Below are 21,619 nucleotides of genomic sequence, written 5' to 3'. Positions count from 1 at the left end.
CACAAAACAACAAAACATTAAATGAATTAAAACAGTTTAAAAATAAATACCAGTAAACCCAAAGTTATGAACTAAAAGTTTTTCAGGTGTTTCTTAAAAGCAGCCAGAGATAGAGAAGGTCTAATTTAGGTTGGGAGTGCATTTCAAAGTCCTGCGGCAAGAAGGCCCTGTGTTGGGTTGCCACCAAATGAGCCAGTGGCTAGATTTGGGCGAATCTGGGTGGGTTAAGCAATCTGGGTGAGATGCTTATCATCCGGGTGAAACCTGGAATTTTGGGGGGCATGGCAACTCTACGTAGGGAGGGCATAGGCAATCTATGTTTGGGCCGCCCCCCACAAGCCAGCCGTGGTCACGTTCATGAAGATTATAAATGCATCAGCCTTTTCTATTGAAATCATGCTTTGTTCAATGGTGCTCTGAATATGCCTTAGATAGCAAATAGGTATGTGTGATCAGGTAGCTTTGAAAATCTAGCCTAATTTACAGTGTCTGTGTAATAATATTTGAGCAGTGGTCTTGGGGCAGTTCACTCTCTCCCTAGCCTACCTCACAGGGTTGTTTGGAGAATCAACTCCCAAATAACTCATCAATGGCATGAAGTGAATGTTGATGGAACACCCTTACCATATTCAGTTCAGTTTATTGCGATTTTTGATCAAATACAAATCAAATAAATCTACCCTGAGGGTAGATATCAATATAAACACATACATGCATATACATACAAAAAATCAGTTACATAGAAGATTGAGATAACAAATATACAGGACAAAACAACATTAAAAAGAAAAAGAAGGGACGATTAAAATTGACCGTTTCTGACACACCATATGCACATTTTAATCGCAGCTGTACAGAGTTTGGCTACTGAATGCAAGACATAAGTGTGTTTATCAGAAAGAAATAAGTTTATATAAAATTCATCCGAATTGTCAGGGTATCTAAGAATGAGAGGAGCAATATATTTGGAATGCAGCTCATGGTAGAAAGAACAATACAGAAGCACATGGCCAACCATCTCAATATTCCCACTTCCACAACGGCAGTCTCTCCAAATAAAGAACTCGCCTATACCTACCCTCTAGTACTGCAGAGAGCAGAACCAATGTGTGTTCCTGAAAAATTAGGTCATATAGGTATTTAGCTGGTGTTTGTGGCCCCTCCCATATAAGGCCTGTTCGCCCTGAAGGGAGGCTGAAGAGAAGCCAGGAAACTAATACACCTTCCCAGACACGACTTCAATCCTGTGTGCCTTAAAGAGAAAGCACAAGAGAAGCTGAGGCCAAGGAGTGCTGTCACATCCCAAAGAGACCACAAACAGCCTGAGACAACTTATATCTATTTAAGCACAATCTCTTTGGCAGATTAGTCTTGAGGTGGCAAACACAAAATCAATAAAAATAGCAAATCATTAAAGCAATAAAAGATGTCTGAGGGGCAGTTTTCCCCACCTTGTAGGTTTATTGTTCTTCTCTTGCTCACAGGGCCATCAGTGGTTCGTTCTACTGACCTCTGTGATGGAAGAAGGGGTCCAGTCCTTTTGCATCTTTTACTTTTGTTTGGTTGAGTATGCTCTATTATAACCCACTTTGAGTGCCATACAAGAATTTGTTGTCCAAACCTAGTGCAAAAGTGGGATAAATATTTAAGATACATAGTGCCTCTTTTGTTGGTGTGCACTACTTGCCAACAAAAAGTAGTTGGCTTTAGAAATCAAGGGCAGTTCTGGGGGGGGAGGGGCAAGGGGGCCACTTCAGATTATCAGTTGTTCCCCACTTCCTCCTCCCACCCCCAGTTTCAGAAATCTAACATGGGACACAGCTTGCCCACCCAGAAATGCATTTTGCCCTAATCTCAGCTTTTCCCCTGGTGCTGCCACTGTTGGAAAGCTTTACATCAAAAGACACATTTCCCTATTGAAACATATTTTTACATCAAGATTCCCAAACATGCCACCATCTAATTTTTATACGAGGAAATTCACCCTTCAAGGGATGTGCAAAAATCAAATTTTGAGATTTGATTCAAATCTTAATTGAAACTAGCAAATTTGATTTGAATTTGAATAAAATTGGCCTGAAACAGGCTGATCTTATCTGAATTTGAATGTATTCAAATTCTCATTGACTAGCTGACCCTTCACAGATCTGTACGCTATTTGCCCCCCCCCCCACGCTGGCATGCCCAGATTTCTGGCTGGCCTGGCAGCCGGGGGGGGGGGGACGTGCCCCCTGCCGCCTGGTTTGGCTCCCCCCACTTGTCTCCAGCGTCTTCCTCCGCTTGCCCCCCCACGCTCTTCAGGGCAGCGGTGCTTTGCCCACCGCCGCCCACTTCCCCCGCCCCCGTGCTCTTCAGGAGCCCGCAGCCTCGCCACCACAGCCCAAAGCCACCGCCACCTCGCCACCGGAGCTGAGCGCACTGCCTCACTGTCTCCGCCTCCCTACCCATTCCCTCCTGCCACCACCTCCTGACTCTTTGGTGTGGCCGGGCCCACCACCACCTTGCTGCCGCCACCATTTCCCCTGGCAGCAGCCAACGGCCTCCTGCAAATCTCTGCCGCCCAGCCAATCCAGAGAGCTTCCGACGCCCAGCCAATCAGCTGAATGCCGGGACACATCCCCTTGGGCACGTCTACGAGGATTAAATATATAGATTGTTTTTGCGCCTTTTTGACTAATCAGGGCACCTGAATAGTTTTTAAAAGGTTACAAAATGTCCCTAAACTGTCATCGAATCAATTCAAATTTGAATCTGGCCAATTTGATTTGAATTCAAACTGAATTACCCTTTTAAGGAGTGATTTGATTTGAATTCGAATAGTTCAAAACAGCCAGATTCAAGTCGAATCAATTCAAATCAATTCATACATCCCTCCACTCTTCCAAGGGTATTTTCTGGGAGGTAAAGGTAAAGTGTGGTGTCAAGTTGATTTCGACTCCTGTCTCCCACAGAGCCCTGCAGTTATCTTTGGTAGAATACAGGAGGGGATTACCATTGCCTCCTCCTGCACAGTGTGAGATGATGCCTTTCAGCATCTTCCTATATTGCTGCTGCCCGATATAGGTGTTTCTCATAATCTGGGAAACATACCAGCAGGGATTTGAACTAGCAACCTTCTGCTTGTTAGTCAAGCATTTTCCCACTGCTGGGAGAATAAAGTTGAAAATCCCTCCCTACAAGAAAGACTTGAGCAGTCTTAGGCCTTCAAGAGTGTGTGACTAGGGCAGGATCCTAGTCTACAACTCCCAGCATCACCAGCTGCAATGGCCTTTGGCTGGGGATTATGGGAGTTGTAGTCAACAACATCTGGAAATCCCTGTTAGAGGGAACACTGGTGCCTATCCTTCCTACTTACTTCTAAGTAAGAAACTTCCAGTTGATTCTCAGCCCAAGGCTGTTAGTATCCCCTTTCCCTACAGTAGGTGCTGATCAGACCACACTCAGAGGTTCCCAGGGAAGAACTGCACACATCCCTCTCCTACTCCTCTATAGTTCAGTAAACCCTGCCCTTCACTCTCGATTGGGTTACAGGAATTTGATTCTCCTGGGCTTTCTTCCTTATTTGGAGAGGCCCATCCTCCAAGCAGTTACTCTAATTGAGGCCTAGTCCTCCCTCAAGTCTGACTATAGCTATACCTGCTAACTAAGCAAAGAGGCACTTTTAAAAAGTGGTGATCCTCTTTATTTATCAGGGGGAGAGCAACTGGCCGTATCCATCACCAGCACAGCATCCTTCCAACGGCTGTTGCTGCTGTCTACCCTATGTTTCTTTGGGGCCCTTTAAGGACAGGGATCCATTTTATTTATTTATATCTATGTTAACCACTTTGGGGACTTTTGTTGAAAAGTGGTATATAAATATTAGTCGTATTCATATCCTAGGGCTAAAACAAAGAAGCTGCTGTTCTAACATATATGTTGAGGGCAGAACTGGAGGTTATATGCCAGCATCAGTCAGGTAAAAATTCTGTTATCACAGCAAGTAGTACACATACCAACAAAATAGGTATTGTGTCTGTATAAATATTTATCCAACTTTTGCACTAGGTCTGGATGACAAGTCATGATAACTGCTTCAGTCACAGAATTCCCTTTGTGGACAAGCCCAAGCATTTTAGGGTCTACACTTCCTCGCAGTGGAGTAGATATAGTGGTAACTTAAGGTATTTACGAAGCTGCCTTTCTCGTGATAAGCTGATTCACTTGCAACCATGTGCTGAACCGGTTTACTCTGGAATAACTTCCAGTGAATTTACTTCCAAATCAACATGTTTAGGATTACAGCATTTATGTAAAATAAATACTTCTCTGTTCTATGTTGGATGGTTCTTCATGGAGAGCAAATAGCTAAGAACATGATCCTCAGCATGATCACTAGGAAATAAGTGAGGGATGTTGCCTAGTCCTGTGCACGTTTGCTCAGAAATCTCACTGGATGATAGGACTTTATAAGAAAGCAAGCGTGCATAAGACTGCAGCCGTACAGTCCAGTTCTATGCATGTTGATCAAGAAGCAAGTCTCACGACATTTAACGGAGCTTACTCTCATACAATTTGGGGAAGGGTTGCAGATTAGTGGTAGAGCACTTGCTTTACATTCAGAAAGTTCCAGGTTCAATCTCTAGCATCACTGGTCTGGATAGGCTGTGTGAAAGACCTGTTTGAAATCCTGGAAGGCTACTGTCAATCAGTGCAAACAATGCAGATTGGTTATCTAGACTGGGCTAGATAATATTGCTCAACTTCAGCCCTCCTGAAGATGTTGGCCTACAATTCAATACAATTTTATTTTATTTTAATTTTTTAAAATTGTTATTGGTATTGTTGTTGTTCACCACCTAGAGTCCTTGGAGGAGAAGGTATATAAGGGTGGGGGCAGGGGCGTAACTACCATTAGGCAAGGGGAGGCAGTCGTCTTGGGGCCCCACAGCCTCGAGGGGCCCCCCAGAGGCACATCACATGACTCCCCACCCGCCCATGTTGCACCCCCTATGAATTATGTTGAGTCTCTTGGAGATTGGCAGGAGCAGAGAGTACAAAAACAAGATTCAATGTGAACTAGATATTCACCGTATTCATAATGGGGATGTGAGTGTGAGTGCACAATATATTGTGAAGTGTGTTTGTGTGTGGATATCAGCGAGGGGCCCATTTTAAAATCTTGTCTCTGGGCCCCCTCCAACCTTGCTACGCCCCTGGGTGGGGGGGTGGGGAATTCCCACAATCTCTGGTTATTGACTGCTGTGCTGGGAATTATGGGAGTTGTAGTCAAAAACAGCTGGAGGGCTGAAACTGAGCAGCCCTGTATGGCTCAGTAGAAGGCAGCTCCATCTGTGCATCAGAAGCAGTGTTCCCTCTAACAGAGATTCCCATATGTTGTTGACTTGTCTTGTGGTAGCAAGAATGACTTGTCTGCTTAGGTAAGCAGGGTCCACCCTGGTTGAATATGAATGGGAGACTTGATGTGCAAGCACTGTAAGATATTCCTCTCAGGGGATGGAGCTGCTCTGGGAAGAGCATCTAGGTTCCAAGTTCCCTCCCTGGCTTCTCCAAGATAGGGCTGTAAGAGATTCCTGCCTGTAACTCTGGAGAAGCTGCTGCCAGTCTGTGAAGGCAATACTGAGCTTGATAGACCAGTGGTCTGACTCAGTATATGGCAGCTTTCTATGTTCCCAGCTGCAATGGCTTTTGCTTGGGGTTATGGGAGTTGTGTCCACCTTAAGTGGCACTGTGGGAAAATGCTTGACTAACAAGCACAAGTTTGCCGGTTCAAATCCCCTCTGGTATTATATCGGGCAGCAGCGATATAGGAAAATGCTGAAAGGCAACATCTCAGACTGCGCAGGAGATGGCAGTGGTAATCCCCTCCTGTATTCTACCAAAGACAACCACAGGGCTTTGTGGGCGCCAGGAGTCTACACTGACTCGACGGCACACATTATGGGAGTCATAGTCAACAACATCTGGGAACCCCTGGTACAGGGAACACTGATGCAGGTCCCAAGTTCAGCCCCTGGCTTCTCCACCCAGGGCTGGCTGACCCCGCAGAGTCGCTGCCCGTCAGAGAACACAATACTGTGGACGGACCAATATAGTTAGATTCAGTAAAAAGCAGCTTTCTAAATTGTCAGGACTGAAGCTACACACTGCCGAGGTTGGCAACAACCAGTCCACCTAGGCAAATAGCGCCGAATTTATTTATTTAGCGCATTTCTTCTATACCGCCCCATATATAAGCTTGCGATTTTAGAACACAAACAACAATCCAAACATTGAATCAATCCAAACGCTTGGAAATGCACATAAAAATAACTTGGGGAAAGCCAGCGTCGTTTCGGTGGCCACGGTTGCTTAGCAACGCAACATTACGTCATCACCCGTGGCCTCCCTTCCCCTTCTGTTTGGCGCCGGAAGGTCTTCTGTCCCGTGACCGGAAGTTTTTTGTGTGTGCTTCTTGTGAGGAAACGCGGAAGCGCCAGACAGCTGCTGGAGGAGAGAGATGGGCTGCGACGGGGGAACCATCCCCAAGAGACACGAGCTGGTGAAGGGGCCTCGCAAGGTCGAGAAGGTGAGCGCTCGGCCCTGGGCCAGAGGTGGCCAAACGAGAAGCGAGGGACGGGCTGTTGCTGTGCATATTGCAGTCTGGAAGCCCAGTGGCCAAGCTCCGCTTAGATTCGGGTCGGCCTCAAGCCAGCGACCTTCTTTGGGGAAATCCAGCGTCACTGATGATGGGAAACGCTCCCTGCATGTCTCGGTCCCTGAAATTGTGATAGGGCACGTCGCTGGGTCTAGGCCAGGGGTGGGCAGTCTTGGTCCTCCAGCTGCTGTTCAACTACAACTCCTATCATCCGCCCCACTGGCTGGGGGTGATGAGTGTTGTAGTTCTTCAGCAGCTGGAGGGCCCAGATTGCCCATCCCTGGCCTAGACCCATCCCTGTTTGGCTTCCTCTGTTACTTCTTACAGTTACTGCCCTTTGTAAGAAGAAGAAGAAGAATGAAAATGATGTGAGGTACCTTCTTCAGAATCATCATCTACTACTACTATTTATATAAAAAAGTAATGATTACAAGTGATGGTGACGATGATAATAAATATAGTTTAAGCCCCTAAAGAGCTTAAGCCTAAGAATGAACATGAGGGAGACAAGACACCAGCAACAGCCAGTGGAGAAATGCTGTGCTGCAGTTAAATAGGGCCAGTTGTCGTCGTCGTCGCCCCCCCCCCCCCCGCCGGATATACATAAAGAAACAATCAGTTTGAAAGGTGCCATTTAGCCTAGTTTAACATTAATTCATTCATTTCATTCATTCATTCGATTTCTATACAGCCTTCCAAAAATGGCTCAGGGTGGTTTACGTGGAGAAAGAATAAATAAATAAGATGTATCCCTTTATTTATCTGTCTATTTTTATTTATTTATTTTGTTAAATTTATATAATTCCATTATATAAATTTCATAAATTTCGCTTTTCATTAAAAACAATCCCAAGGTGGCTTACAAAAATTAAAAACATAATAAAAATGAGTTTAAAGTATTAAGCTAAAAAATATGACAACAAATCTGATTTAAAATATATAAAATACAAACATAAAAGCTGTATATGGATAAAAACACACAGAAGCAGCAATAAAACAATCATGTAAAGGCCTGGATAAGAAGCCAAGATTTAACAAGCTTTCTAAAAACTGTGATACAGTCTGAGGAGTGAATGACCACTGGGAAAGCATTCCAAAGTCTGGGGGCAGCAACAGAGAAGGCCCTGTCCCGTGTGCATGACACCCGAGCCTCCCTCATTGTCGGCACCCAGAGTAGAGCCCCCTCAGATGATCTTGTCAAGCGGGCAGCAACCCTTGGGAGCAGGTGGTCCCTCAGGTATCCTGGGCCCAAACCATTAAGGGCTTTAAAGGTCAAAACCAGCACCTTGAATTGGACCCAGAAACACACTGGTACCCAGTGCAGCTCTTTCAAAATAGGTGTGGTGTGATCACACCTGGCAGCTCCAGGTAGAACCCTAGCTGCTGCATTTTGTACAAGCTGCAGTTTCCGGATTTCCATCCCCACGTAGGTATTCAGGGTATTCATCCCTACGTAGAGCGCATTACAGCAATCCAACTGTGACGTGGCTAAGGCATGGGTAACTGTGGCCAGATCTTCCTTCTTGAGAAAGGAACGCAGCTGGCCCACTAGCCAAAGCTGTGCAAAGGCACCCTTGGCCACCGCCTCCACCTGAGCTTCCAAAAGCAGAGCCGGGTCCAGTAATACCCCCAAGCTGTGTACTTGCTCCTTCAAGGGGAGTGCAACCGCATCTAGAACAGGTAGAATCACCTCATCCCAATTGGCTCTCCTACTGACCAACATTACCTCCGTCTTGTCCGGATTCAGTCTCAGTTTATTAGCCCACATCCAACCCATCACGGCCTCCAATCCCCAATTCAGGACATCCACCACCTCCCTAGGATCAGGTGACAAGGAGAGATAGAGCTGAGTGTCATCTGCATATTGCTGACAACTCAGTCCAAGTCTCCAGATGACCTTTGCCAGCGGCTTCATGTAGATGTTAAACATGTTAAATCCTTGTCCCCAAAGGACTCACAATCTAAAAAGAAACATAATATAGACACCAGCAACAGTCATTGGAGGTCCTGTGCTGGGGTTGGATAGGGCCAGTTACTCTCCCCCTGCTAAATAAAGAGAATCACCAGAGGTTAAAAGGTGCCTCTGTCAAGTTAGCAGCGTGATTTCTCAGTACAGTTTGTTTGTCTGCTGCTCCACACTAGAGGAACTAGAGGAGGCTCTAAAATGATGATAAACTAACATCACACAAAATAATCAAACATCTCCCACCCCCACCCCCAAAAAGCAGTGTTAACAGTTTCAGAAATGTCGATAAATGTTAAATTTTGGCTTGCTGGGCTATAAAGCTGCTTTCTGTGGATTTTTGTTGCTGAATATTTATTGTTTTATAGCTTTCCACTTCTGGTGAGGAGGTGGAAAGGAGTTGCAGTAAGTTTCTCTCCCCCCCCCGCACCCGTGGCACTTATTTTCTAGAGAGGTTGTTTGCTTCCTAGAGACTGACTTGTGTCTCACACAAGAGTCGGCAAACAGCCCTCTAACTGGTAGTACAAGGATGTTGGAGACAAAGAAGATTCAGAAAGTGAACTTACTGAGATTGCAGCCTGTCTTCTCTAAGAATTCTAGAGTATTTTTTTTTCAATACTTAGTTAATTATTATGGGTCATCATAACCCCTGCTTAACTGGGCAAAGAGGCCCCTTTTTAAAGTGGTGGCTCTGCCAATAGAGCAGAGCAGGCACAATAACTCTATGTGATTCCAAACTGTGTCCTTGCTGCTACCAAGCTTGGAGAGCCTCTGTGGCTTCTAAGAATTGTGTTATGCTTGTAGCAACGCTGCTCCAATTATTCCCAATGGCAGCAGCGTTTACTACAGTGGTGATGTAATTCTTATGAGCCATGGAGGCTCTGAGCTTGGTGACAGTGAGGATGTGGTTTGGTGGTATTATTATTATTATTATTATTATTATTATTTACATTTTATATCCCGCTCTTCCTCCAAGGAGCCCAGAGCAGTGTACTACATACTTAAGTTTCTCCTCACAACAACCCTGTGAAGTAGGTTAGGCTGAGAGAGAAGTGACTGGCCCAGAGTCACCCAGCTAGTATCATGGCTGAACGGGGATTTGAACTCAGGCCTCCCCAGTCCTAGTCCAGCACTCTAACCACTACACCACACTGGCTCATCTGGCACACAGAGCCAGCATGCTCACCCTGCTCTTCCATCAACAGGGCTCTGCTCAGTATGTAAGTTGTTAATCTTTATGGAATTGTACCAGAAAGAGTAGGCATTTTTTTGTTTTCATGTCTGTTTTTACAGGGACAGATAAGCAGGCCATTTAGATGCCCCAGTGGTTACTGGCCCTTTCAACACATTTCAAACTATACTTGCTGCTTGAAGACAGAAACAAATTAATCATTGCAATACGTTCAAATGTGTTTGACATAAACAGGCAAACCATAACATAAAGGTGAAACAGTTCACATGTGGGTTGGCAGCTGAATATTGAATGATTCAAAATGTGGTCTCTGGACTGCTATTCTGTACAGGAAATAACGTGCACACTCCATATAGATCAATCACCATGTGAGACAGATATGGAAGCTTTTTTACTGCAGTTACATTTGGAGCTGCATGTACTGAGAAACCATGAATAACTGGCTCTTCTCTGTATGTGAGTCTACCTGTTTATCCATCTTCTTGGCAAATTTGGCACAAGGACGTTGCCAAGGACTGCACAAAACTGGGGGACAATGGAAAGTTGCACACTCCATCCATGAATTTGAAGGGCAGCACCAAATTGCTTTCTTGAAGTATTAATCCTATACTTGTCAACTAGGAATCTTTCACATTTTTTAAAAAAATGTTAGATCAAATTATACATGAAATGTTCTGAGGAAATATGGGATTCAGATAGAGGAGGGAAGTGCAATGAAGATGAGTGCAAAGGTTTTGGCTTTGGGAACAACGGCTTTTTTCTCAAATGCGTATAACTCTGTTTTTCAGGTTGACAAAAATGCAGAATTAGTGGCCCAGTGGTACTATTGCACTCTGAGTCAAGAGAAGTTAAGCAGACCAATCGTTGCTTGTGAACTTGGCAGGTATGATTACAATTTTTAATTTTTCAATGAAATTTTAATTTCTGAATATATCCTGGCGATGTAGCTAACCCATTCTTTACAATATCTGTTCTGTTATAGGCTTTATAACAAAGATGCAATCATTGAATTTTTGTTGAATAAATCTTCTGATAAAGTCCTTGTGAAGGCTGCAGCTCACATCAAAAGTATTAAGGTAAAAGTTGCGTGCTTCTGTCCCATCATTTTTTTAAAGGAATTAAGTATATATCCACTGGGTGCAATTAAAAAAAAAGTGTAGGGTTTAATTAAGTCCCACTGATTTTATTTTAACTCTGGAGCTCTACATTTCTCTAGCATATATCCTCTTTTAAGTGGTTAATATGTGAGATGTATTTTTCTTAACAAAACTGTTAAGAAAAGTTTCAGTATCAGTTTCTCCTTATTTCTCTGACTCCTTTTTTGCTCATCTTTTTGTCCTCTTGGTTACTTTTTGCTATTTTTGCCTTTTCACCTTCTGTCTTAATGTTCCTTCTGCCTGAAATAGTCTTTCCTTTCCTGCCTATCAAACCAATAACTTTTTCTTTCATAGATATTTCTATAGGTTTGTGTAAGTATCCTTACAGCCTTTTCTGGACAACCCACAGCCTTACCTTTTCTATACTGTCCCATTTAGTAATTTGTGTTTTATCAAGTTCTGTGTTCCCACCCCCCTTCCCTTCCCCACCCCCCTCATCTGTGTTAAATGGGAGTCTTCTGTTGTCCCTGGCAGGTGGCACAGTAGTGGTAAATGGTTATGTAATAAGATAGTACAAATAGAATTAAGTAATGTAAAATACGCTGTGTATATGCAGTCAGTAGTTTAAGGCAGTGGTAGGCAGAAGGTAGATTGGAATCAATTGTTAAACTGCCGGGTGATCTGGCGAAGGTTTCTGACTCCCAATTATGTAACAGTGGCTTTTAAAACTAATGGCAAATCTCCAGATTAACTTTGCGGGGATGCACAAGAGGGAAGAGGCAGTTTTCAGCAATCCTCTCATCTTCAACTATCTATGCGCCCTGGAACCATCTCCTTCAAGGTCCCCCAGCTCTCAGAAACATAGTTTTGGAAGGCACAAACAGTTGCAGGGTGAAGGGGATAGCATGGAAAACCACCCCTTGGACAATGGGAAAACCTGGCACATCCATAGAAGAAATCTTGATGTCTGCCATTGTGGCAAGCTTTTTTTTTTTTTTTTTTTTACAAAAGCCTTTTCACTTCTAAATTTATGCTGCTAAAATGAACAAAGCTTGTTGGAGGAGCCAGGAGTGGATTTTTGTATGAAAAGCCTGACTTCACTTCAGGAACTGAAAACCCAACTCTTAGTCTGAGCATGTGCTCAGAGGCACCCTGTTTTTTAATTTTAAGTGTATGTTTCCTTTCTAAGTCTGTACTCTCATATTTTGATCAGGCTGGTGGACCTAGGTTTCTATTTAAAATAAATAAAAAAATCAGAATAGATCGAGCTTGAAGTCTGACCAAAGATTGTTTTGTTTCTAGTTTTCTTTATTGAGCTGATATTTCAGAAATTAGTTTTGTTAACAGTTGTGTGAATTTATTGCTAGAAAATCAACTAATCCACATTACTTTTTGTAGTTTGATTTTTAATGAGTTCTAAAATGAGCTCTTAAGCTGTTTTGTATTGTATTTTGTATTTTCTTCTTTTTTTATCTGTTATGACTTAGTGTGTTAGGTGTTCTTATTGTGTGTTTTAATCCTCTGTTGTGAGCTGCCCAGAGAACAATTTGTTGAGGGTTGGCTAACAAAGTTATTTATTTATTATTATTCAACAAACGTTCAGTCAGGAGGAGGACCAAGCTTAAATATTCCACAGATTGCTTTATTAATATAGAATGCAAAGATTGTAATGTCTTCAGAGTGTCATCACTTTAGTTTACTTCAGTGTAAAATGGGGCTGGACAAATCCCAGGCACCAGGGAGCCATGGCACCTAGAAATTTAGCTATGGTGCCTAGACTACTACTACTACTACTACTACAAATGCCCCTGCTAACTGAGCAAAGTGACATCTTTTTAAAGTGGTGGTTGTTTTTACTTGAATGGGGGAGAGCAACTGGCCCTATCCAACCCCAGCACAGCATCCCTCCAGTGGCTGTTGCTGGTGTCTGTCTTACGTTTCTTTTTAGATTGTGAGCCCTTTGGGGACAGAGGTTCATCCTTATTTATTTATTTTGATTTCTTGATGTAAACTGCTTTTGTTGAAACTGGTATATAAATATTTGTAGTAGTAGTAGACTAGGATATTCAGAGTTAAAGTCATTTCATAAAACCTTTATTCTCAGGCAGCCTGTTTCTGTTAAAAGTAAGTAACTTGTAAAGGGATAAAGAGAAGCACATTTATACCACCCCCAATGTCTGTCACTTAAGTTTTTGGTAACTTTTAAAGTGTCCATTGTCTGATTCCCAAATTTTAAGGTTGTCTCCTAGATCCACAGAAAATTTGACAAGGCTTGGTGTAAAAGCAGTTTGTAACGCTTTTCGTTTTTCTCTTTCAGAATGTCATAGAACTGAATCTCACAGACAACCCAGCTTGGACTGGTGACAAGGGTAATACAAAAGGAGATAAATATGACGACATCCAGAGTGCACGTTTTATTTGCCCTGTTGTGGGATTGGAAATGAATGGAAGGCATAGGTCAGTATATGTTACTTAATTACACAGTATAAGAAAAATGGAAAGGTGATATATCAATGTAGTAAATAAATATACCTAGTTCTGTCCTCAACTGATTATTGGTAATCTTGATTTTTATTTATTTACCATATTTTTATACCGCCCACAACCTGTGTCTCTGGGTTGTTTAAAGTTAAATATAACTTTGAACTGTAGTTTTAACTATATATCCGCTGTAGAAATGGATATAGTTCATTTACTTCTTCATCAATATGGGTAAGCCTATTACTAGATTTTATAATGCTTTATTGGGTTTCCTGTGCAATTCAGGGAATGAGAGAGGGGCTGGGATTATGTTCAAGGACAGAGTGAAAGTAACCCTTGGATTCAAAATTACCAGCAGAGTGCTCTCGGTTGTTGTTGAGAATCATGATGGGATGTCATAAAAGGGACGATTTCTTTGGTATGCTGGACCAAAATCTTGGCAATAATGTAAAATCTTCTTTGTGGGCTTGTAGTACTGAAGAACTAAATACTCTTTCACAGTTGCTTTGGGAGTAGCAAGCCTCAGATGGAAGTAGCATGTTTCAAGTGTACCATTCAAAATATGTCCTGAGCTTGCAGAAGCTGGTGATAGGCCAGTGCTAAACATCAGTACACCCTCACAGGGGTGTATGTGCAGGGTGTATCATTTTGGCAGACGATGCATAAATACATACATTTATACAGGCCCAGGGGTGAGTTGGGGATGCAGGACCCCATCCTTTGTTGTGATCCTTTGTCTTGTGACAATGAAGGAATACAAAGCTGTGGTGCTTAGAGAAAAAACTGCTACCATTTTTTTCTCCACTCAACATTTCCAGTTTCTGATTTTATAATGCTTTATTGGGTTTCCTGTGCAATTCAGGGAATGAGAGAGAATTGTCCTGTAAATCTGTAGGGTTTTAGGATTTCACAAGTTTGCATCTTGCACAAGTTTCCTTGGCTATGAAATCGTGAACTTCTGATGAAACACTGCATCAGTAAATGAATAGTCTTAAGTATTAGCATTTCCGTAGTCTTGTGAAAAGCATTGTACAAGTTGAATCGTCCAGCGATGTAAGGCACATATTAACACTTCAGTTCACTTCACAAAGACCATTTATTGCACAATGCTACACACATGGACAAATGTGTTGGTACCCCTCCACAAAAAAAGAACCCACAATTGTCTGAAACAACTTGAAACTGACAAATGTAATTGGCACCCATCATTGTTCTGCATTTAACAAAAATCAGGTTTTGCTTTAGAGTTTTGATGCAACAGAATATTTCAAATAACACAAATGAAAATGGCATGGACAAAAATGATGGGACCCTTAACCTAATATTTTGTTGCACAACCTTTAGAGGCAATCACTGCAAACAAGCGATTCCTGTAGCTCTCAATGAGACTTCTGCACCTGTCAACAGGTAGTTAGGTCCACTCTTCCTGAGTAAACTGCTCCAGCTGTGTCAGGTTTGAATGGTGCCTTCTCTAGACTGCATGTTTCCGTTCTTTCCATAGATGTTCAATAGGATTCAAATCAAGGCTCATAGAAGGCCACTTCAGAATAGTCCAAATGTTTTGTTCTTAGCCATTCTTGGGTGCTTTTAGCTGTGTGTTTTGGGTGATTATCCCGTTGGAGGATCCATGACCTGCGACTGAGACAGAGCTTTCTGACACTGGGCAGTACGTTTCACTCCAGAATGTCTGGATAGTCTTGGGATTTCCTTGTTCCCTGCACAGACTTGAGGCACCCCGTGCCAGATGCAGCAAAGCAGCCTCAAAACATAACTGAGCCTCCTCCATGTTTCACAGTAGGTATGGAGTTCTTTTCTCTAAAAGCTTCATTTTTTTTGGTCTGTTGACATAGAGCTGATGTGAATTGCCAAAAAGCTCCAGTTTTGTCTCATCTGTCCAAAGGACATTCTCCCAGAAGCATTGTGGCTTGTCAATATGCATTTTAGCAAATTCCAGTCTGGCTATTTTATGTTTTTCTTTCAACAGTGTAGTCCTCCAGGGTCTTCTTCCATTGACCCCACTGTCACTCAAAAAGCGACGGATGGTGCGATCAGGCACTGATGGATCTTGACCTTGGAGTTCAGCTTGTATCTCTTTGGAAGTTGTCCTTGGCTTTTTGTCTCACTATCCTTCTGCCCATTCTGGGGTCGATTTTCCTCTTGCGGCTGCATCCAGGGAGGTTGGCTACAGTCCCATGGACCTTGAACTTCTTAATAATATTTGCAGCTGTTGTCACAGGAACATTAAACTGCTTGGAGATGGTCTTATAGCCTCTGCATTTAACATGCTTGTCTAAAAATTTATTTCTGATCTCCTCAGACAACTCTCTCCTTTGCTTTCTCTCGTCCATGTTCATTGTGGGACACACTATGATACCAAACAGCAGAGTGACTACCTTTCTCCATTTCAATAGGCTGGATGACTGATTGCATGATTGGAGATGTGTGATACTAATTAAAGAAAACAGCTAATTTGAAACATCACTCTAACCCAATTATTTATTATCCTTTCTAGGGGTACCAACAAATGTGCCCAGGCCACTTTAGAATATCTTTGTAGAATAAGCAATACTTTATCCCTTTTCACACTTGCTTTGCTTTATTCGATGGCATATCAAAGGCATGCAGGTATACATGGGACAATTGCTTTCCATTTAATTGCTTTTCAGGAGGCATAAAACACTTTTCAATGAGCTGTAAGGGCACCGACAAATTTGTCCATGTGTGTATAAGATTCATTAGCTTGTGAGAAAAACCAGGTGACTCTCCTCTCTCCCCCTCCCTCCCTCTTCCCTCATTATCTCTCTGCTAGTCACTGAACGGTGTTATCTGGTTAAGGAATTTAACAGCTGGGGAACAGAAGAGGTCTTTCTGTGTTTGATTGTAAACTGGTGTGTATGTTGAAATGTTTTTAATTGACTTGTACCAACTTTTTATAAAACCTTTGCACAATAAAGGGTCTTTGTGAAGAGGACTTGTGAAAAGTTTCGGGGGCCTATCCAACTTTGGCCAGTTTGAATCAAAGTGCCGTCGGATGAGGCTGAAACGAAGCAGACCAAATGTTCAGCCTCAAAGTGTTACTTTGACCCCTCTCATCTCCAAAAGTACTTCCAAGACCAAGCAGAAGATGAGCTGCTTTCTTGCATCTTAGCTTCACACAGCCTTACTTTTTAGCAAGGAAAGGAAAGACAGCTCCATTTAATATCTATTCTGTCACTCACAGATTAGCACAGGAAACCCCATAATGCTTCCCAATGAATATTACGACTTGCATTCAAGTAAACGTACCATGGATTGTAGCCTTGATCACCTAAATCCTAATTCATAAATATTTCAGTATGAGAAAAAATAAACTCTGTTTGACTGCTTCCATACCTTATCAGGGGACAATTTGTAACAAGTTAGGAAATACCTAGGCATATGAATATTCCAAACGTTAAAGTATACTAAATGAAAATTATGAGAAGCCTGTGAAACTCAGATATCTGTGAAAGTAAAAATGAATTGTGATTTTTGTATCCTGGGTTTCTATTTGTCTAGTGAAATAAGAGAACATTTATTTCAATAATGAATACAGGTCGCCCTTGTTTTTCACAGGGGTTTCGTTCTCGGCTACAACCACAGATAACAAGACTTTGAGGCAATGGGAATTGGAGGTTAGGTTCCTGGAGGCTTAAAAAAACACTTTAATGGAAGAAATAAGATAAATAAAGTGCCATACAGTACTCTGAGGGTCTCCAGCTTTCCAGCAATGCCTCCCAAACCCCCAATTTCAACGATTTTCTGTGGGAAATTGTGGGACTTAAAAAAATACAAAAGAGCCACAAAATGGCTCCTTCCAGAAAAATGGTGGCTGGAAATTACCTCGGAGGTCATATCTGGTCACCTAGGAACTGCAGATAGGCAAATTTTAACCCTTAAAAAATGGCACACACATAGCTCAGGTCTCCATTACACAAGCACGGATACACAAAACTGTGGGTATTGGGACTGGGTAATGAGGGCCACCTGTATTGCAATTGTGTACAGTAGATACGTTTTCTTAAAATGGTGCTTCCTTTGTTAACCACAAGGGGGAATTTGGAGGCCCACAGACTGAACTTTTGCTCTCTGGGGATCCGGTTCCACAGAAATGTTCGTTTTAGTTTGTTGCTTGAGGTTGCTTAGAAATTCTTGCCTCAGTCTACCTAAGCGTAGTTGTGACATACAGCCACGTTTAATGAGACACATTCCCAAGAAAATTTGCATTGGATTCAGTGTGTTCTCTATTTTTTTTCATCTGTGTGTGGAATGAGTTTTGTTCTGGGCGGCAGTATCAAGGCAATGTGTGCCCACATGCATTCAGAATGAGATCTTCCAGATTCAACCTGAGTGGGATCTAAAATTAACTGAGTGGACATCAAAAAACATGTGAGCATGTGCACGCCTTAGAGGGAACACTGATTGGATTGCAGTCTTAAGTCTCATCTAAAGAATGGAGCAAGTTAGTTGCAACAGACTTAAATCCCATTGAAAGCAATGGGATTTAGTCAGAGCTCACTATAGCTGGATCAGGACCTTTGTTTTTAGGAGCATAGGAAGCTGCCTTATACCGAATCCAACTATTGGTCCATCTAGGTCAGTACTGTCTACACTGACTGGCAGTGGCTCTCCAAGGTTCCAGGCAGGGGTCTTTCCCAGCCCTACCTGGAGATGCTGCCAGGGATTGAACCTGAGACCTTCTGCATACAAAGCAGGTGCCACTGAACTATGGCCCCATCCCCAAAGGAGGTTTACATGGGTCTCCCATCCAGGCGTTGTCCACACCGAGATCTCCTTAGCTTCAGTAAAGTGGCTATATCATGTGCCCTTAGACCATACTTTGGGATCTAATAGTAACCATTTTTTCCCCTCTGCTTCTGCAAGGTTTTGTTTCCTGCGGAACTGTGGGTGTGTGTTCTCTGAACGTGCTCTCAGAGAAATTAAAACAGAAACTTGTCACAAGGTAAGTTTTGTTCTTCCTCTTCCTCCTCACCACCCAGCTCTCCTGGTGTAAGTTGGTGCTGCTTTCCAGCTCACAGTAACGTGAGCTTGAGTCTTCTCCACTCTGAGTTTGCTCAACTGAGTCATTTAGCAGAGAAAAACATATCCAGATTTTTACATTGCGTGCATATGTGAGTATTAAAACTGGACAAAACTGTTGAGCCTACAGAGTTGTTGGCTTCTGTTGTCTGTGTTAGTGAAAGTGATTCTGGAGTGTAGATTTTCAGTTTTGTGCCACACTGGCATCTTGTTCTCTTGGTGTCTCTAGAGATAGGAATTTGCTTTCCCCTTCTAGCTCTTTATCTCAGGATTTCATTGATGTCAGGCCTCGACAAATATTATTTGGCTTTAGGAGCCAGACTTCACCACAACAATGCTCTCCACTCCATGGGGGTGGGGAGCAAATGCACGGCTTGCCCCCAGCAATGCCTTCCACTGCATGGAGGTCAAGCTCATTTCCTTGCTTGTTGCCTTGGCACTTCTCCTCATGGTTGCATCCATCTGGCTCAGGCAGGCAATGGACTGGATCTAGGCAGAGGCGAGTTGCTGGTCCTCTTTCGGAATGTGTCTTTCTGGCTCAGGCAATGGACCAACATGACCAGAAGGAGAAGGGAGCAAACTGTCCCCACCTTGCTTGCTCATTCCTCCATTGTCTGACTCAGGTGCCATGCTTAAACTTTCAGCTGCCATGGAGATGAGTACAGAGAAGAAATCAACATTGCCGGGATTAATTTCCTGCAGTCCGTTCATGGGGGATATCAATTTTTTAAAAAAATATGACAATCCATAGCTTGAGTTCATTGTTGGCCTTCAGGAGAGCCCTTAAGACCTATCTGTTTGGTCTGGCCTTCCAGGGTTTTTTAAATGTTTTAAATGTGTTAATTGATAATGGTTTTTAACTGGTTTTAAATGGTTTTGTAATGATTATTTTTAAAGGATTGATTTGTGGTTTATTTTTGCTGCTGTGTACCGCCCAGAGCCGTTTGGATGGGGCAGTATATAAATGTAATAAATATTAGCACTGATATGCTCTTTGTTACAAAATCTTTATGAATTTGCCACCTCCTTTCTCATTCCAAAGGTACTAGAAGTGCAAACAATCTCAAAGCAGCCGTAGGTCCCTATATACCCCCTAGGCTACAGTTACCCCTTCGATCGTGCAAAGCCTCCCAACTATTGCAGTTCCTTGTCCAGCTCCTACACATATATACTCCTATGTCATATCTCCTCCTACACACCTGCTTCCTCCTTGCACCACTCTTCCAGTCTGAGGTAACTGTATATATAACAGCCCTGTGACCTTACTACTCCTCTTCAGTGATCCTCATGGGAACATGACTCAGAGTGCTGTGGCAACCCTGAGCCTTGACAGCTTAAGCAAGTTGATTTAGTCCCTATAAAAATATTTTTGCCTTTTGTTCACCATAGATCATGCAGTTCCTGAGTTTTGTCATCGCCCGTTCACCACAGTGTTGTCGCACTGCGATTGAACTTAGAACTTAGTTTCATGAACAAACCTATTGCAGTGGACTCATGTGAATTAAGTTGAAGCCTGTTGGTGTATGAATGGGCTAAAAGTAGATTGAAAAGCTGAAAGAGGTGTACAGATGTGACGCTCTGGAGTAGTCTCCCTGCAGTGGTTGTGGTAGCAAAAGAAAGTTGATGGTTTCAAGGCACTGTACCCTTCACTTATAACTTTTAGTCTCATCTCTGAATTGTGGGTAATTGAGTAAATCCCTCCCGCTACTTAAGATCTAACTTTTGGTGGGGAGGCTGTGCTTTTTATGGGATATTGGGGACTATAATGATTAGAGTGGTATGGACAGAGCCATGGCTGAGAGGTAGAGCACATACTTTGCCCTGGGAGGTTCCGGGTTCAGTCTCTGGCATCTCCAGTTAGAGAGACTGGGAAAGCTCTGCGTGAGACCTTGGAAAGCTGCTGCTAGTCAGAGAAGATTATTGTAGGCTAGATGCCCCTATGAGCTGATCTGACTTTGAATAAAGCAGCTCTGTGCGGCTGGTTCGTGATCAGAGCCTAACTGTGATCTGCATGTTCTTGGGTAAGAAAGAAATTTCCCCCAGGCCAGGCAAAAGATTGGCCAGCCACCTTTGGGAGATATTTGCCCATCCATGTGCTACGTGGCTTATAGACACATCTTGTAGGAGAATAAAAACATAAGAACAGCCCTGCTGGATCAGGCCCAAGGCCCATCTAGTCCAGCATCCTGTTTCGCACAGAGTCCCACCAGATGCCGCTGGAAGCCACAGGCAGGAGTTGAGGGCGTGCCCTCTCTCCTGCCATTACTCCCCTGCAACTGGTACTCAGAGGCATCCTGCCTTTGAGGCTGGAGGTGGCCCCCAGCCCTCCGACTGGTAGCCATTGATAGACCTCTCCTACATGAAGTCATCCAAACCCCTTTTTAAGCCATCCAGGCTGTTGGCTGTCACCACATCCTGTGGCAGAGAGTTCCACAAGTGGATCACGCGTTGTGTGAAATCTCCTCTCCTCTGCAGGCATGTTGTTGTGGTGGTGGCTTATCTTGTTAGTCCATGCTAATGGGGTGGTTTTCATAGTGGTTGTTAGCTGTAGAACAGGTATGTTGGCTGTTGCTTTGCAAGTTGCCTTTTTGTATGGTGGCAACATAAAAACTCTGAAACCACATGTGTGTGCTTGCTTAGCTGAAGTACCTGTGTGAACAGCATAATTGTGTGTTCTCTTCCATTTTGCTTTGAGTTCTGATGGCTGCAGGAAGAGTCCCTGTTAACCACATTTGAGGATAACTGAGATTGCAATACAACTAGGATACTAATAAATACCTTCCCCACATCTGCATACAACCCAGCAACCCTTAGTCCTGAAGCTCATGACAGAGGCCAAAAGTTTCAAGCAGTGGTGGACAGTGTTCCCTCTAACAAGGATTCCCAGACGTTGACTACAACTCCCAGAATCTCCAGTTGCAATGGCTTTTGCCTGGGGATTCTGGGAGTTGTAGTCAACCACATCTGGGAATCCCTGTTAGAGGGAACACTGGTGGTGGAGCTGTGGTCTGGATTATTGGCTTTATACCAGGCATGGGTTCAGCTTGATGACCATTTGTTCCTAGCAGAACATCGTGATGCAATGAAATCAATGTTCCCTGGTTTTATGCAGCAAATGAAGCCAACAATGAAAAGTTCAGTATTCTGGGGTTTTGTTTGTCTTTAACTCAGTTAGTATCAGACTTTGGCTC

At 43.1% G+C, this 21,619-nt stretch overlaps 1 protein-coding gene across 1 annotated transcript in view; it reads left to right on the top strand.

Moving 5' to 3' along the window:
* The first annotated feature begins 6,415 nt into the window (after positions 1-6,415).
* Positions 6,416-21,619, top strand: part of RTF2 (replication termination factor 2) — a 90,848-nt gene continuing 75,644 nt past the window's right edge. Inside the window, exons 1-5 of the mRNA XM_053245555.1 lie at positions 6,416-6,568; positions 10,581-10,675; positions 10,775-10,868; positions 13,207-13,346; positions 18,273-18,351. Of these exons, the coding sequence (XP_053101530.1) occupies positions 6,500-6,568; positions 10,581-10,675; positions 10,775-10,868; positions 13,207-13,346; positions 18,273-18,351 (477 nt within the window). The 5' untranslated portion in view covers positions 6,416-6,499. The remainder of the gene's footprint in view (positions 6,569-10,580; positions 10,676-10,774; positions 10,869-13,206; positions 13,347-18,272; positions 18,352-21,619) is intronic.

This window comes from Hemicordylus capensis, chromosome 4, assembly GCF_027244095.1.
Source record: "Hemicordylus capensis ecotype Gifberg chromosome 4, rHemCap1.1.pri, whole genome shotgun sequence".
In the NCBI taxonomy this organism is placed as follows: Eukaryota; Metazoa; Chordata; class Lepidosauria; order Squamata; family Cordylidae; genus Hemicordylus; species Hemicordylus capensis.
Note: the sequence above shows the minus strand (reverse complement) of the source record. Positions and strands in the feature narration are given on the sequence as shown.